Source organism: Copadichromis virginalis, linkage group LG3 (assembly GCF_057382275.1).
Source record: "Copadichromis virginalis isolate Kocher_CV1m ecotype Utaka linkage group LG3, C_Virginalis_male_GT1.1, whole genome shotgun sequence".
NCBI lineage: Eukaryota > Metazoa > Chordata > Actinopteri > Cichliformes > Cichlidae > Copadichromis > Copadichromis virginalis.
This window is the reverse complement of record NC_140620.1, coordinates 24,216,708-24,230,597: the sequence shown is the minus strand read 5'-3', so window position 1 is coordinate 24,230,597 and position 13,890 is coordinate 24,216,708. Positions and strand designations below refer to the sequence as shown.

Here is a 13,890-nt window from a genome sequence, read left to right as displayed (position 1 = left end):
GGAGTTCGTATGTGCTTTGTCTCTAGGGTCCACCGTAAATATACTTTTATTTATTCACTCCACATAAAATGAAATAAATCATATATTACAAAAATCAACTATTCACAGTTCAGCTTTTAACTATTTACATTTTCAGCTTTTTCCTTTTAAACAAATTTAAAGTGAAACACAAAACACTGCAAACCACAACACAATTAAATATAAATTAAAATATGAAAACAAAAAGAAGCTGCATATTCTCTGTCATGTGGGCCTGCATGAATAAACTTTCTGAATCATTATCATCTGCAACTGAAAATAGTTGTGGATGATTACTACACCTTTCTAATGTGACGTTGTTGTCCCTGGCTCTCTTTCCCTCTCTCTTCCTCCTGCTCTGTTCCTGTGAGTGTACTGAGAGTGTAACTACCCCCCCCCCTTCCCAGCGCAAAGCACAACCCACAATCATAAGAAAAGAGAGAGAAAGAGAGAGAGAGAGAGAGAGAGAAAAAACAACCCACGGCTTGCAAAAAGGAGCCGGCTCGCATCGTTCACGTCAAAGATCCGGCTCTAAGAGCCATTTCGTTCGCGACTGACACATCACTAGTGCTTATGTAGTAGGTCTTTTTTTTTTAAGATAACCAACCCACCTTTGATCTAGTACAGCAGGGGTCCCCAATCCCAGTCCACGAGGGCCGGTCCACGAGCCGGTGTCCCTGCAGGTTTTAGATCTCACCCTGGATCAACACACCTGAATCACATGATTAGTTCATTACCAGGCGTCTGGAGAACTTCAAGACATGTTGAGAAGGTAATTTATCCATTTAAATCAGCTGTGATGGCCGGCCCACGTCAACTGGGATTGGGGACCGCTGTAGTAGAGGGTGGACATGAGTGGATGAAGCCCTATGAAGCTTTCGAAGCCTCTTCCTGATGTGTGCCTGAAATTTTATTTTCACCAACATGCAACATGTCTGTTTAAACTGCAAACAAAGTATCAAAGGCAACTGTTAATGCTCTGTGATGAAACGACCCACATCACAAACAAGAAGTTTTGCCAGATTGTCTACGTTGATGTGCTTCCAGGTAAAAAATAAATAAATAAATAAAGCTCCTTTGAGGGAGCAGATCAGAATTACAGAAAATACACCACACACAAAGTGTGTTTGCATGTAGCTCACAGCTGTGGTTCGCTGTTGGTCTAAATGAATCTTAGACCTAAATGAGAGTTTGTAGTGATTTAAAATTATAAATCTGAACCTCTTTAATCTACTCAGCTGTCTTTTTTTTTTAGTTTTAGTTTACTACACAGATTTGTTTTTACAGGAAATTTATGAAAAGAAAAGTCTGGGTAATAACTTTACAATTTTACTGCATGCAGTAAAACAATTAAATGTGTTGCACATACTGATAGACTAACAGGCCCACTTCAGTTCTAGTGTGAACATGAGTTTGACACCTATGGATTAAATATTTAGTTTCATTACTTTAATCAAGTGTACTCTCAGAGGTTGTGAGTGGCTCTTACAAGAGCCGTTAGTCGGTTGAGGAAAGTTGCTGGATTTTATTTAGCTTTCTCAGTCTTCTTGGCCTGGATGTTGGGCAGCACACCACCCTGAGCGATCGTCACTCAGCCCAGCAGCTTGTTCAGCTCTTCGTCGTTGTGGACGGCCAGCTGCAGGTGGTGGGGGATGATCCTGACAAGGGCGTAGATTTGTTTTTGGCATTGGTGGGGACGGACGATTCAACCACCGAACCCTGCCCTGCTTTTTGTCTTTGTTTCTTGATAAAAAAAATAAATAAAAAAGGAGAAATATACTTTCCTACATTTGCTATTCTACATGCTTTTAAACAATTTAAAAAGTACAATTCATAGTTTGTGAATTACTTAATGTTAAATTACTATTGAACAAATGACAGACTAAGAATTTTAGACTTTAGTTTACTTCAGTCATATTCCATATAAATCAGGTATCATACAAAAAAAAAAGCTTGAAATACAGTCATGACAATAAAAGAATATGACTTTAAGGACTTAACAACATTACTTCAGTTATAGGACACTGTGTTGGTTCTTCTGTCACCTGACAATTGGACATAGATGACAACAAGAATACAATGGGTAGCTGCTTCAGTGTTTCTGCCGATCTTGATATTTGTCTCAAAAATGAACCCTATGAATATGTGAGTACCATTAGGATGAAATTGTGTCACCAACATGTTAACGTTAGATAACATTTTAACAGCCTCTGCAAACTAATATTAACATGTTTGCCTTACTGTCATGTCTATAGTATTCTATATGTCTGTGAAGGTTCTCAGTCATCCAGTATAATACTATAGTATTCTATAGCACATTTCAACTATCCGGTTGTTCAGTGATGACGCGACGAATCCTACTTCCGGGTCTAAAGTAGTCTGCGTCTAATATGGCTTTTGTGTTGTTAACATGTTTAATGTTTTGTATTTTCTTCTATTTGATCTCAAATGTTGACCTCCCTCGGCTTTTATTACCACTAATCATTTATTTAAGCTCAGTTTTTAAAACCTTAGGATGTAACTGCAGCCCAGCCCATGCAGCAGTATATGAATGACTAACCTTGTATTGTGGATGGATTATCTCAGTTGTTCTCCTGGCTGAAGTTTGGTCCTTTTACAGCATCCTGCCATGCGATTACATTTGTTCCTGACCACCGAGAACAATCACGTTAACTTTTATCGAGTGGAAAAAAAGTTAGCTTGTTTATATTATGCTAACATAGCTGTGTCGCTAGCGGTCACGTAGCACATCATCATACCAGCTAGCCCAACTTCAGTAACCCTACAAACGTTACTGCTGTTTAGTTTTGTCTTCATTTATGCTGGAAGTGATAACAGAGCTGTACGTTTTAATTTGTTTCCAAAACCCCGCAGTCAGGACATGCTATATTGTATTTAGATAGAAGCTAGCGAGCTAACTCCCTGCTAACTTCTAACTATCGAATAGGAGTCTGCTTTGTACTTCAGAGCACTTGGCCTATCATATTGTCTAGTACAAAGCACTGAAATGTGATGAGCTTTGGAAAATAATACGTGAACAATTAAAGGAGAGAGCCATTACAACAGCATACAACAATTAATGCTTAAAAAAAAAAGTTTTGTAATGGAAGTTAGTGAATTGCCAACTGTAGTTTCTAGAATAGAAAGAGCATGAAGATATAAGTGCGAGTATGAGCTGCTACTACTACTGGACCGAGCTCTTGGTGTGAGTGAGGTGGCTCTGAAAAGAGCCGTTGTTGGTAGGAGAGCGTGCAGCTTAAGCTCTCTCTCCGCGGATGCGGCGAGCCAGCTGGATGTCTTTAGGCATGATGGTGACCCTTTTGGCGTGGATGGCGCACAGGTTGGTGTCCTCGAAGAGTCCGACCAGGTAAGCCTCGCTTGCCTCCTGCAGAGCCATGACAGCAGAGCTCTGGAAGCGCAGGTCAGTCTTGAAGTCCTGAGCGATCTCACGGACCAGACGCTGGAAGGGCAGCTTGCGGATCAGCAGCTCGGTGGATTTCTGATAACGGCGGATCTCGCGGAGAGCCACGGTACCGGGCCTATAACGGTGGGGCTTCTTGACGCCTCCGGTGGCCGGGGCGCTCTTACGAGCAGCCTTGGTGGCTAGCTGCTTCCTGGGGGCTTTGCCGCCAGTAGACTTGCGAGCAGTCTGCTTTGTTCTTGCCATTCTTCCTTACTTTTTTTTTCCCTGTGATAAGAGCAGAAAATGTAGCGAACAGAGGAGACTCGCTGCTCTTATACTGTGTGACTGGCTGTGACGCGGTGCCGCTCCGGCTCGTGATTGGTGACGGGCTCCACGTGGAGCATCGCCCCGCCTCGGTGTGTGCTGCTCATTGGAGAAAAGTGCATTGATGTTGCGCGCTGCCGCAAGTCTCTCTGCGATTGGTGCGTGACGAAGCTGCGCGCGCTCTGCGGAAATATAAGCGAGGCTTTGAGCTGATCGGATCATATTTTCTCTCAGTCTCGATACTGCGAAGAAAAGAACCTGTCAAAATGAGTGGGCGCGGAAAGACCGGAGGCAAAGCCAGAGCTAAGGCCAAGACCCGCTCCTCCCGTGCCGGGCTTCAGTTCCCCGTGGGTCGTGTCCACAGGCTGCTGCGCAAAGGCAACTATGCCGAGCGTGTGGGAGCCGGCGCCCCCGTTTACCTGGCGGCTGTGCTCGAGTACCTGACCGCTGAGATCCTGGAGCTGGCTGGCAACGCAGCCCGCGACAACAAGAAGACTCGCATTATCCCACGTCACCTGCAGCTGGCTGTGCGCAACGACGAGGAGCTCAACAAGCTCCTGGGGGGAGTTACCATCGCTCAGGGTGGTGTGCTGCCCAACATCCAGGCTGTGCTGCTGCCCAAGAAGACCGAGAAGCCCGCCAAGGCCAAGTAAACGCAAAGCGCTCGGCTTCACCAACAACAAAGGCTCTTTTAAGAGCCACACACTTCTCTCTGAGCAAACATCCTTCTTGCTGTTATGGTGTTTGTAACGTTTTTGTGTATTGGGAAATGTAGATTATGCATCTTGATTTATTTTATAATTTATATTTATTCATGTCATCAGACAGAATCAGGGACTGAAATCCACCTTCAAATAAGAACTACTTTCATTAACTCCAAAGCTCTGAGTTTCATTCACAAAAGAATAGACTAAACAAACTTTAGGTCTTGATATAAAACTACAGCAAAAAGCTCTGTCTCCTGCGTTGTGGTGTGGGGTCGTGTTCAACCTCATTGCTCATCTTACTGATTAAGAATACATTGGATGTCACTAATTATTAGCTTAACTGACTGGACACTCATCATGGTTCACACTCTTTATAATTAAAACAGTTTCTAAGCTCATGGAAACAGACAACACGCAGTTCAAACCTTGTTAAACACAATGGGGAAATATAACAACGTGAGGTGGAGAGGGACAGGTGGACTTCTTTGCTACAGAGGGAGGAAAATGTGGAGCTGTTTGCGACGTGTTCAGCACTGCTGCTGAATTTGGGACATTTTGCAAAGTCACATCTACGCTTAGGGTTTTGTGTCTATTGTGAGTAGAATAAAACAATTCGAAGAATAGAATGTGTTTAGGTTTACTTAGATAATAGGGGGCAGCTGGTGATCAGAAGAACAGGAAATGATTCCTAAGTGTGGCTTTTGTTAGAATGACTTTGTCAACCTGTTTTAAGGACAATAGTGGATTTTTTTTCTCAAAGCATTTCATGCAACCTTAAAGCTCTCAAGAATGACACTAAGTTGCTGAACCCTGACCTCTGACGTGCCAAATCAGCTTTTTTCAGCGATAAACTTTGGTGTGTAACTGTATAGTATGCAAAAGTGACAGTGGGGGTCTGCCTGTTATAAAGTGAGTGAAAGCTGCCTCAGCCAAGAACAAGAAGCCACAGTTACTAGTCTGGTTAGAGGACAGCCCCCCCAGACTGAACAATAGAATTAGTGGAAAACTACTGTGGAGGGGGACACAGGGCAGCCCCGGACTCTTTTTCAGCTCCAAAGAATCGGTGAGGTCAAGAAGTAAACCTCAAGACTATATTTTGAAATAATTTAATTCCCCTCATCCTTCACGCTACAGAGCTCCATGGTAAAATAAATAGCAGTACGGGCTCAGCTTGGAGTAAAATGTGTCCTTGAAATCACACAATATCCACTCAACTGGACTAGATTTAGTCAGGTGAGGTTGTAGATTAGAGCATTTCAAGTGGATTATATTAGCCAGGTATCATTAAAATATACAGTGTACTTCCAGTACAACAGCCAGTGTAGGCTTTTAAAAAACTCAATATTTCATACGTGAATAATAACATGCATCTATGAATGTATTATGTGTTGTTTAATAGAATATTTTAAAATGTAGTTGCTAACCTTTAACAGTTTATTTCTTGTATGATGTTTCACAGTAAAAGAAGCGGTGTGATGGCTTGTATTACGACGGTGTGATTGTAAATATTGAGTTGTTAATATTTGTATTCTTATAGTTGTAGACTTGCTTAGACAGCACTAATGTGCACCATGATAGTAATCCAAGTTGTAATTGTAATGAGGACAATGGAGGAAAAAAAGCGCTTTAATAATAGGACATTATTGTGAATGACAGAGTGGTGAGTGAGTGAGAGGAAGGAGCTCTTGTGTGTTGCTGTGGTGGCTCTGAGAAGAGCCGTTGTTGAGTGTGAGAGCGGTGTCAGCTCACTTCTTCTTGGCTGCTGTGGCCGCCTTCTTGACTTTGGGCTTGGCGGCCTTCTTGGCAGGGGATTTCTTTGGTGCGGGAGCCTTCTTGAGCACCTTCTTGGGGCTCTTTGCTGCTTTCTTGGGGCTTTTGGGCGCTTTCTTGGCCGCCGCTGCGGGCTTCTTGGCCTTCTTTGGCGACTTCTTAGCGGCTGCGGGCTTCTTAGCTGCTGCCTTCTTGGGCGACTTCTTAGCAGCTGCTGCCGGTTTCTTGGCTTTGGCCGCGGCGGGCTTCTTGGCTTTAGGAGCGGCTTTCTTCGCGGGCTTCTTGGCTTTGCTCTCAGTAACCTTCTTGTTCATCTTGAAGGATCCGGAGGCCCCGGTGCCCTTGGTCTGCACCAGAGTGCCCTTCGCCACCAGGCTCTTGATGGCAGTCTTGACGCGGGCCTTGTTCTTGTCCACATCGTAGCCTCCGGCAGCCAGAGCCTTCTTGAGCGCGGCTGCGGACACGCCGCTGCGCTCCTTGGAAGCGGCCACGGTTTTCACAATCAGCTCGCCCACGCTGGGGCCGACCTTCTTGGGCTTGGAAGCCGTCGTCTTCTTCTTCTTGGCCGCCTTGGCCGGGACGGCAGCAGGTGCGGGAGCTTCCTCGGACATTTTCCTCTTTCGCGTCTGATCGAGATTCACGGTACAGTGATGGCAAGTCGGAAGCGCCACGCTGCACTTAAACGCATCATGAGAACCGTTGAGAGTGAAGGCAGCGCGCGCAGCTCTTGCGCGTGCCTCGCAATGCTTCATTTTGTGTTTCGTGTCTCGGGATCAAAGAGCTCAAAGTGAGTGTGTGAGCAGCACTGCAGGTCGACAGTGGAGCCGTCCACAGCGGGCTTGTGTCTCGTCGTGCAGGCCTCGTGTCGGGCTCTCGTGCTCTCTGCTCTCGGTTCGTGGAGCTCCCAAAGCTCGGCGACTCGGTGCGGAGCTCAGCGCTGCTCGGCGGCTTCTTGGACTCTTTTCTCTGCTGAAACCGGTGGAGCCGCAGCAGAGCTCCGTAAAAAGCCTTTTCCAGCTGATACACATGTTTGTTCACGCACTCCGAGTTAAAAGCAGCATCTGGTGAGCGCAGCTGTGGGACAAAGTGACGCTGCGAGCTCCCAGCAAACACACCGATGCTGCTGCAGGCCCACGGAGCAGCGAGACCTGTGTGACAGCTGCTCGCTTCTAACCAAAGCACAGTTTCACTCACATTGTTGTACAGAAGCTTCATTAGTGACCTTACAGCAGCTCGCTTCCACACTTTGGCTTTGATCTTAGTCTGCATCCACAAACTGATCACTGAGTATCTCAATGTGTAATACTCAATACCTGCTAAAAACACACAGCCATCTCACTGTTAATCACTCTCTTTCGCTATTAGTCAAAAATTATTTTATCCTTGTATCTATTCTATTTATTATTATCGTAATAAGGTTGTTGTTATTATTTGTTATTTATTTTATCCTGCTCTGCCCATGTGGGTGCATTTCCCAGCTCTGGCACTAATAAAGCTCATGCCCAGTATATCTCTGCTCCTCTTTCTGGAGGATTCTGTTATTATCCCACCTACTGAAAAATATGTGACCACAATTTTTTTTTGTGCATAAGTCAAATCCTGAACAATACCCCTGACCCACACCATCATGTGCTGACCAGTCACTGGAGTGTGTTTAGTGAGAGTCTGAGATGACCAAAAATCCCCTCTGAACACCACAGGAAATCATTCCTACCTCCTGTACAACTCCTCCATCTTATGCACAGCACTTACTACAATAGTTGCATTATATAAAAGGTGGCTATGGAGCCATCAAATTAGGAGTTAGATTGAAGAAAGCTTTGATGGAAATTCCTCTGGGAATTGCAGAAAGCTGGATGTGAAGGACACAGCAGGGCCTGCCTGTGGCATAGGCAGTATAGGCAAATGCTAACAGTGTCATCCATCCAGGGGCACCACAAGTGAGGAAAAAATACAAAAAAAATGATGATACCAATTCATATCTTTCTTAGTATACACTTTGACATCTAATTAGCCATTTTTTGCCCTCTAATAGTCCAACAAACTAGCCCTTTGTATCCTGGTTAGTCTAGTTGTGTGTTAAAGTGCACATCAAGTTAGGTGGGTTTGTCATTTCAACCATGTGCAGTGCAGTACACAGTGAAGTAGTGATGGCTCGCTTGAAGCATGTGTCAAAAAAATCAACACACTGCTTCAGAAGCACTGTGTCGAAGCTTGATTCGTTTGACCAGAATCACGTGATCAGTGACGTCCGAAGCTTCATTTAGAGTCTAACGGCTTCGGTGTCTGATTCAATGGTTTATAAGCAGGTGACTCATTCATTTGTGGAGTTTTTTGAGGAGGAGGAGAGGAGGTTCTGTTGTGTGGCAGTATTTTCTAGTGATGGGCAGATGAAGCTTCATGAAGCACTGAAGCTTTTCATCCAATTGGTTCACCCCAACGCGAAGCTTCATGAAGCTTCATTTGCTCTAGTAGGACACCTACTGGACGTAAAAATAATAGCTGGCATGAATTTGAAGAGTGTGGCCTTTTGCACACAGCCTGTAAATGTCAACAACAAAAGGAGTGTGTAATACATGTATATTGTAGTGATGGCAGTATACTTTGTATATTTATACTGGCAGTATGGAAAATGATCATTTGGAAATGCTTAAAATGGAAATGATCATTTACTGTGAGGTGAGGTGTGGTTGGGGTGTGGACGGTAGTTGTGCTTTTGTAACGTTGAGGTATGGACAGCTACACACTGAGCCTCAGTCCTGCCCATATTTTATTGTGTAAAAACTAAATTTCACTGCTTTTATGACCTTTAGTGGGGAGAACATAGCTAGGATTTAATGATTTAACAAATCTTTTGAATCCTTTGTCCTCCACAATGCTAAATGGCTGGAAGTCCTCAATCACCATGCTAACCAGGTCTTCATCTATTTGAGATTGTCTTTCCTCAGGAGAACAAAGCACAAATATAAATATCACACACGTAACTTATAACAGTTGAATAATATTGTTATATCATTTAGTAACATTACTGCATCCTATATTATCATTGCATTTGATGGCTCACCTGGTCTTGCTCCACAATCGGTGTTCCCCTTATTCTCATGCAAAGCTCTGTAGTGCCTAAGCATGGATGAGGTGTTGTTGTTATATCCCAGCTCCCTGGCACAGAGCAAACACTTCACCTTGTACAAAAGTAAAGCCGCTTAACATAAATTGTATTGCACCATCAGTATTATGAAAATACATCTTCTGTAGAAATTTACATACCTTGTTGGGAGGAATAAGATCAAAATGTTCCCACACAGGGGAGGACATCCTCCTCTTCTTAGCTGGCTCCATTCTCTCCTGACTTTCTCCCCTCACTCTCATAAACCTCCAAACTGTCTCCAAACTCTCACTAACCGCAACTCTCCATCAAACACCCACATTTTTGAATGAAGTCTGAGGGGTTTATATCGCTGTCATATCTCGCGGCAAAGTTCGAACCACTTCATGAACCAGTCACGTGGTACAGCCGGGCAGCGAGGCTTCGGACGTCATCATTTTCAGCTCCTCCCATAAATGAAGCAAGCCTCGATACGCGCATCGCGGAAACGCCCCCTCCATTACTCGACACACGCTTCGAAGCCTCGATACAGAACGTCACATCACTAGTATTTTGAGTTGATTTTGGTCGATCGGGTGGGTTTTCTATGGAGCGCCTGCAGGGGACATGGGAGAAAGAAAAATTTAAGACGGATTAAGATTAATTTAAGCTAACGGGAGGTCGAGAGCTACTGTTATATTCTGGTCTCATTCACGACAGACTCCAGAATATCTATTTCCTACCCAACGGGGTAGTAAGTTTTATTAACAAGTCATGCGACTCAGATTGGTCCTCTGCCATGTACAATAGCAACATACAGCCTAACCATCCTTACTTGTGTGACACTCTAAAACGTCCGTGCAGCAACACAATCTATTGTGGAACAAAACATCTTGCAAACAATAATTCACATTATTACAGCTACTACAGCCGGGAAGAACACCGCTTTCCCGGCACATCGTGCCTCGACCTCCCGGTCGGCTTCGAGCCGGCGTTCGAAGAATGCGGCTAAAAGTTTTGCGAGATCTCGCAAAAGTCAGTCTTAATTTTTTTTTTCTCCCATGCCCCCTGCGGGGCTCCGTAGTTTTCCAGCTTTGTGTTCTGGCTGTTTGCTTGTGTTTTGTGTGTGTTTATTTTAACTGGAAACGGGAAAAACTTAAAATGTCAAAAATCTGCTTTTCATAATATAAATATCATTAAACTTTAGAAAGACTTCCATTTGATTCGCAACATTTAATGTTACAAAAAGATATTTTATTTTTGAAATAATCTCAAAATTTTAGTCTAGAAAATGTGCAGCAATTGAATTTATTTCTTCTCTTTAGCTGATAGTTGGTGGGGCCCAGGTACACTGTAACTGCATCTCTACCAGTTTTTCTGCACTCTTCACATAGTGGAACAAATCCTCTTAAATAAAAATGGAAAAGGGTTACCTTAAATGCATCATGTTGTAAATTTGTAAGTTCATACGCATTTTTTCTTTCCATTTCACGATCAATTCTGCCCCCAGGTCAAAGATATGTATAGGGAAATGTCCCTAATATAATATTTATTTAAAAAAAAAAAAAAAAAAAAAAAACGTCTAGCGATTAATTGTATAAGTGCATGGAGGATAACCTCACAGCAGAAGCCGAAAACTGCAACAAGACGAATACAGACGACCAAAACTATACAGACACGACCATGCAATGAAAAGCTGCAACATGAATGTTGATTCTAGTTTTGTGCCAAAGCATTTTAATCTTATGATTAGCGCAACTTTGCATATAAGAAGAAAAAAAAAAAAGTATACTTTGAACTAAAACCAGGAGATAACTAAAAAGTCGCATTAATTCTGTTTGTAGTAAATATGTCTTTTGACAAAGTAAAAAGCAGGAACAGATTTCTGTTGACTAGGGTTCAATACAGCGGATTAATATCACAAGATGGCAGAACAAAGCTCTGAAAGTGAAAGTGTGTGGCTCTTAAAAGAGCCGTTTGATGGATTGGAGAGAATGAGTTTACCCGCCGAAGCCGTACAGAGTGCGGCCCTGCCTCTTCAGAGCGTACACCACATCCATGGCGGTCACAGTCTTCCTCTTAGCGTGCTCAGTGTAGGTGACGGCGTCGCGGATGACGTTCTCCAGGAACACCTTGAGCACACCGCGGGTCTCCTCGTAGATCAGACCGGAGATACGCTTCACTCCGCCGCGGCGAGCCAGACGGCGGATGGCCGGTTTGGTGATGCCCTGGATGTTATCACGGAGAACTTTACGGTGACGCTTGGCGCCTCCTTTTCCGAGTCCTTTGCCGCCCTTGCCTCGTCCACTCATGGTTATTGTTTCTTCTCTGAACGAACAAAGTCGAATGAATCTCAACCCCACGGAGCCGTGTTATTATCTGTGCTCGGCGGACGTAAAAGAAAACAGACTGATCGCTGGACCGCTCGAAGCTCAGTGGCCCCGCCCACTCTTCTATTCTCTAAATGTGGAAATGTTGTCTTTTGTTACTGACAAATTATGTCTAACCGAAGGGAGGCTCACACCAAATCGCAACTTTCATCCTCAGCTTTAGTGGAAAACTACTGAGGGGGGGACACAGGGCAGCCACTGACTCTTCTCCTCCAGCTGGGAGGGCCTTAACACTACAGAACTCCATATGTTCAAATGTACATGAATCAAAATGGTTATGAAACGAGTAATGAAATAAATACATGGTAAAAAAAATAAATAGCAGTACGCGCTCAGCTTGGAATAAAATGTGTCCTTGAAATTACTGAATGTCAATTCCACTGGCCTAGATTTAGTCAGGTAAGGTTGTAAAGTAGAGTTTACTTCCACTACAACAGCCAGTGTAGGCTTTAAAAAAAATAGAAATAGAACAATATTTCATACATTAATAATAATATGCATCTATAAATGTATTATGTGTTGTTTAATAGAATATTTTAAAATGTAGTTGCTAACTTTTAACAGTGAAACAAGAGCATGGTGCTGCATATAACAGACAGGACCACAGACGGGTCTAGAAAATGTGCAGCAATTGAATTTATTTCTTCTCTTTAGCTGATAGTTGGTGGGGCCCAGGTAGACTGTAACTGCATCTCTACCAGTTTTTCTGCACTCTTTGCATAGTGGAACAAATCCTAAGTAAAAGTAACATTTATTTATATAGCACATTTCACAGATAAAAATCACAAAGTGCTTTACAATAAGATCAGACATACAAGTTAAAATTAATTAAAAGCCCGTTTGTATAAAATGTCTTCAGCTGCTTTTTAAAGGAGTCAGTAGAGTCTAGACAGCGTAAAGACAACGGCAGAGAGTTCCACAGCCTACGTGCCAGTGCCTGAAAAGCCCGATCCCCACGTGTTTTAAATCTAGTACGTGGGACCACCAGTAGCCTCTGACTTGAAGACTTAAGTGCTCGGGATGAAGCATGAGGTTTCAGCACGTCAGCGATGTACTGGGGAGCTTCACCGTGCAGAGCTCTAAAAGTTAACTAAAATTTTAAAATGAACCCTAAAATTTACAGGCAACCAATGAAGAGAAGCCAAAACTGGAGTAATGTGTGACCTCTTGTTTGTACCAGTTAAAAGTCTTGCCGCTGCATTCTGTACACACTGCAGAAGGAAAAAAAAAATGTATTCTTTGAACCAATACCAAGTGTTTAATTAAAAAAAAAAAATCTCATTAGCTGTGTCTGTAGAAAGACAAAGTCACTACAAAGTAAAAACCGGAACACATTTCTGTAGACTAGGGTCAGTAAAGCGGATTGATAGCACCCAGTGACACAAAAGTGGACGTACGCGATTATAGTAGTTGTAACATAGTGAGCTGCATGTTTAACGGCAGGAATTCTGCTCGTCAGTATGACGTGTGTGGCTCTGAAAAGAGCCGTTGTGTTGACGTCTGAGTTGCAGTCAGCTTACTTTGAGCTCGTGTACTTGGTGACGGCCTTTGTGCCCTCAGACACTGCGTGCTTGGCCAGCTCACCGGGGAGAAGGAGTCGCACTGCGGTCTGGATCTCCCTGGAAGTGATAGTGGAGCGTTTGTTGTAGTGAGCCAGGCGAGATGCCTCGGCAGCGATGCGCTCGAAGATGTCGTTGACAAACGAGTTCATGATGCTCATGGCCTTGGACGAGATCCCGGTGTCAGGGTGGACCTGCTTCAGCACTTTGTACACGTAGATGGCGTAGCTCTCCTTCCTGGTCTTTCTCTTCTTCTTGCCGCCCTTGCCGGCGGTCTTGGTCACGGCTTTCTTGGAGCCCTTCTTGGGCGCTGACTTGGCAGGTTCAGGCATTTTCTCTCCTCGATACTCTGCAGTAACGAATGAGCTCCGTGACCGAGAGCGGCGCTTTTTATACAGGCTGTATGCTAATACCACTGCGCGGGCCCTCGGATCTCATTGGTGGAGCCGCACAGTGGGCCGGACGTTGTGTTGGAGGGAGTTTGTGAACTTTGCTGAAACAGGCGCGCATCTAACAAAGACAGTGGGCTGTGTGATTGTGTCCTCGTTTGCTGACAGTCATTTGTTCTAAATGAGCAGTACATGTGGAGCTCTGTGTGGCAGATATGGATGTGTTAGTAGCAGTATTGTCTTCA

At 43.9% G+C, this 13,890-nt stretch overlaps 5 protein-coding genes across 5 annotated transcripts; 1 reads left to right on the top strand and 4 right to left on the bottom strand.

Moving 5' to 3' along the window:
• Positions 1-3,131: 3,131 nt before the first annotated feature.
• Positions 3,132-3,700, bottom strand: LOC146713563 (histone H3). The gene has a single exon (XM_085452678.1). The coding sequence runs from the start codon at positions 3,683-3,685 to the stop codon at positions 3,275-3,277; it is 411 nt and encodes a 136-aa protein (XP_085308804.1). The 5' UTR covers positions 3,686-3,700; the 3' UTR covers positions 3,132-3,274.
• A 286-nt stretch (positions 3,701-3,986) lies between these two features.
• LOC146713562 (histone H2A-like) lies at positions 3,987-4,598 on the top strand. Its single transcript, XM_085452677.1, has one exon. It carries the CDS (start codon positions 4,012-4,014, stop codon positions 4,396-4,398), a length of 387 nt encoding a protein of 128 aa, XP_085308803.1. The 5' UTR covers positions 3,987-4,011; the 3' UTR covers positions 4,399-4,598.
• Positions 4,599-5,974: 1,376 nt separating this feature from the next.
• Positions 5,975-6,980, bottom strand: LOC146713561 (uncharacterized). Its single transcript, XM_085452676.1, has one exon. It carries the CDS (start codon positions 6,972-6,974, stop codon positions 6,198-6,200), a length of 777 nt encoding a protein of 258 aa, XP_085308802.1. The 5' UTR covers positions 6,975-6,980; the 3' UTR covers positions 5,975-6,197.
• Positions 6,981-11,063: 4,083 nt separating this feature from the next.
• Positions 11,064-12,180, bottom strand: LOC146713560 (histone H4). Its single transcript, XM_085448790.1, has one exon. It carries the CDS (start codon positions 11,617-11,619, stop codon positions 11,308-11,310), a length of 312 nt encoding a protein of 103 aa, XP_085304916.1. The 5' UTR covers positions 11,620-12,180; the 3' UTR covers positions 11,064-11,307.
• Positions 12,181-12,429: 249 nt separating this feature from the next.
• On the bottom strand, positions 12,430-13,605 carry LOC146713559 (histone H2B 1/2). Its single transcript, XM_085448784.1, has one exon. The coding sequence runs from the start codon at positions 13,586-13,588 to the stop codon at positions 13,214-13,216; it is 375 nt and encodes a 124-aa protein (XP_085304910.1). The 5' UTR covers positions 13,589-13,605; the 3' UTR covers positions 12,430-13,213.
• Positions 13,606-13,890: the final 285 nt, after the last annotated feature.

What these genes read in the sequence shown, in the direction of transcription:
- LOC146713563 (XM_085452678.1), bottom strand. Translation starts at nt 3,685, where the DNA reads ATGGCAAGAACAAAGCAGACTGCTCGCAAGTCTACTGGCGGCAAAGCC.
- LOC146713559 (XM_085448784.1), bottom strand. Translation starts at nt 13,588, where the DNA reads ATGCCTGAACCTGCCAAGTCAGCGCCCAAGAAGGGCTCCAAGAAAGCC.
- LOC146713561 (XM_085452676.1), bottom strand. Translation starts at nt 6,974, where the DNA reads ATGAAGCATTGCGAGGCACGCGCAAGAGCTGCGCGCGCTGCCTTCACT.
- LOC146713562 (XM_085452677.1), top strand. Translation starts at nt 4,012, where the DNA reads ATGAGTGGGCGCGGAAAGACCGGAGGCAAAGCCAGAGCTAAGGCCAAG.
- LOC146713560 (XM_085448790.1), bottom strand. Translation starts at nt 11,619, where the DNA reads ATGAGTGGACGAGGCAAGGGCGGCAAAGGACTCGGAAAAGGAGGCGCC.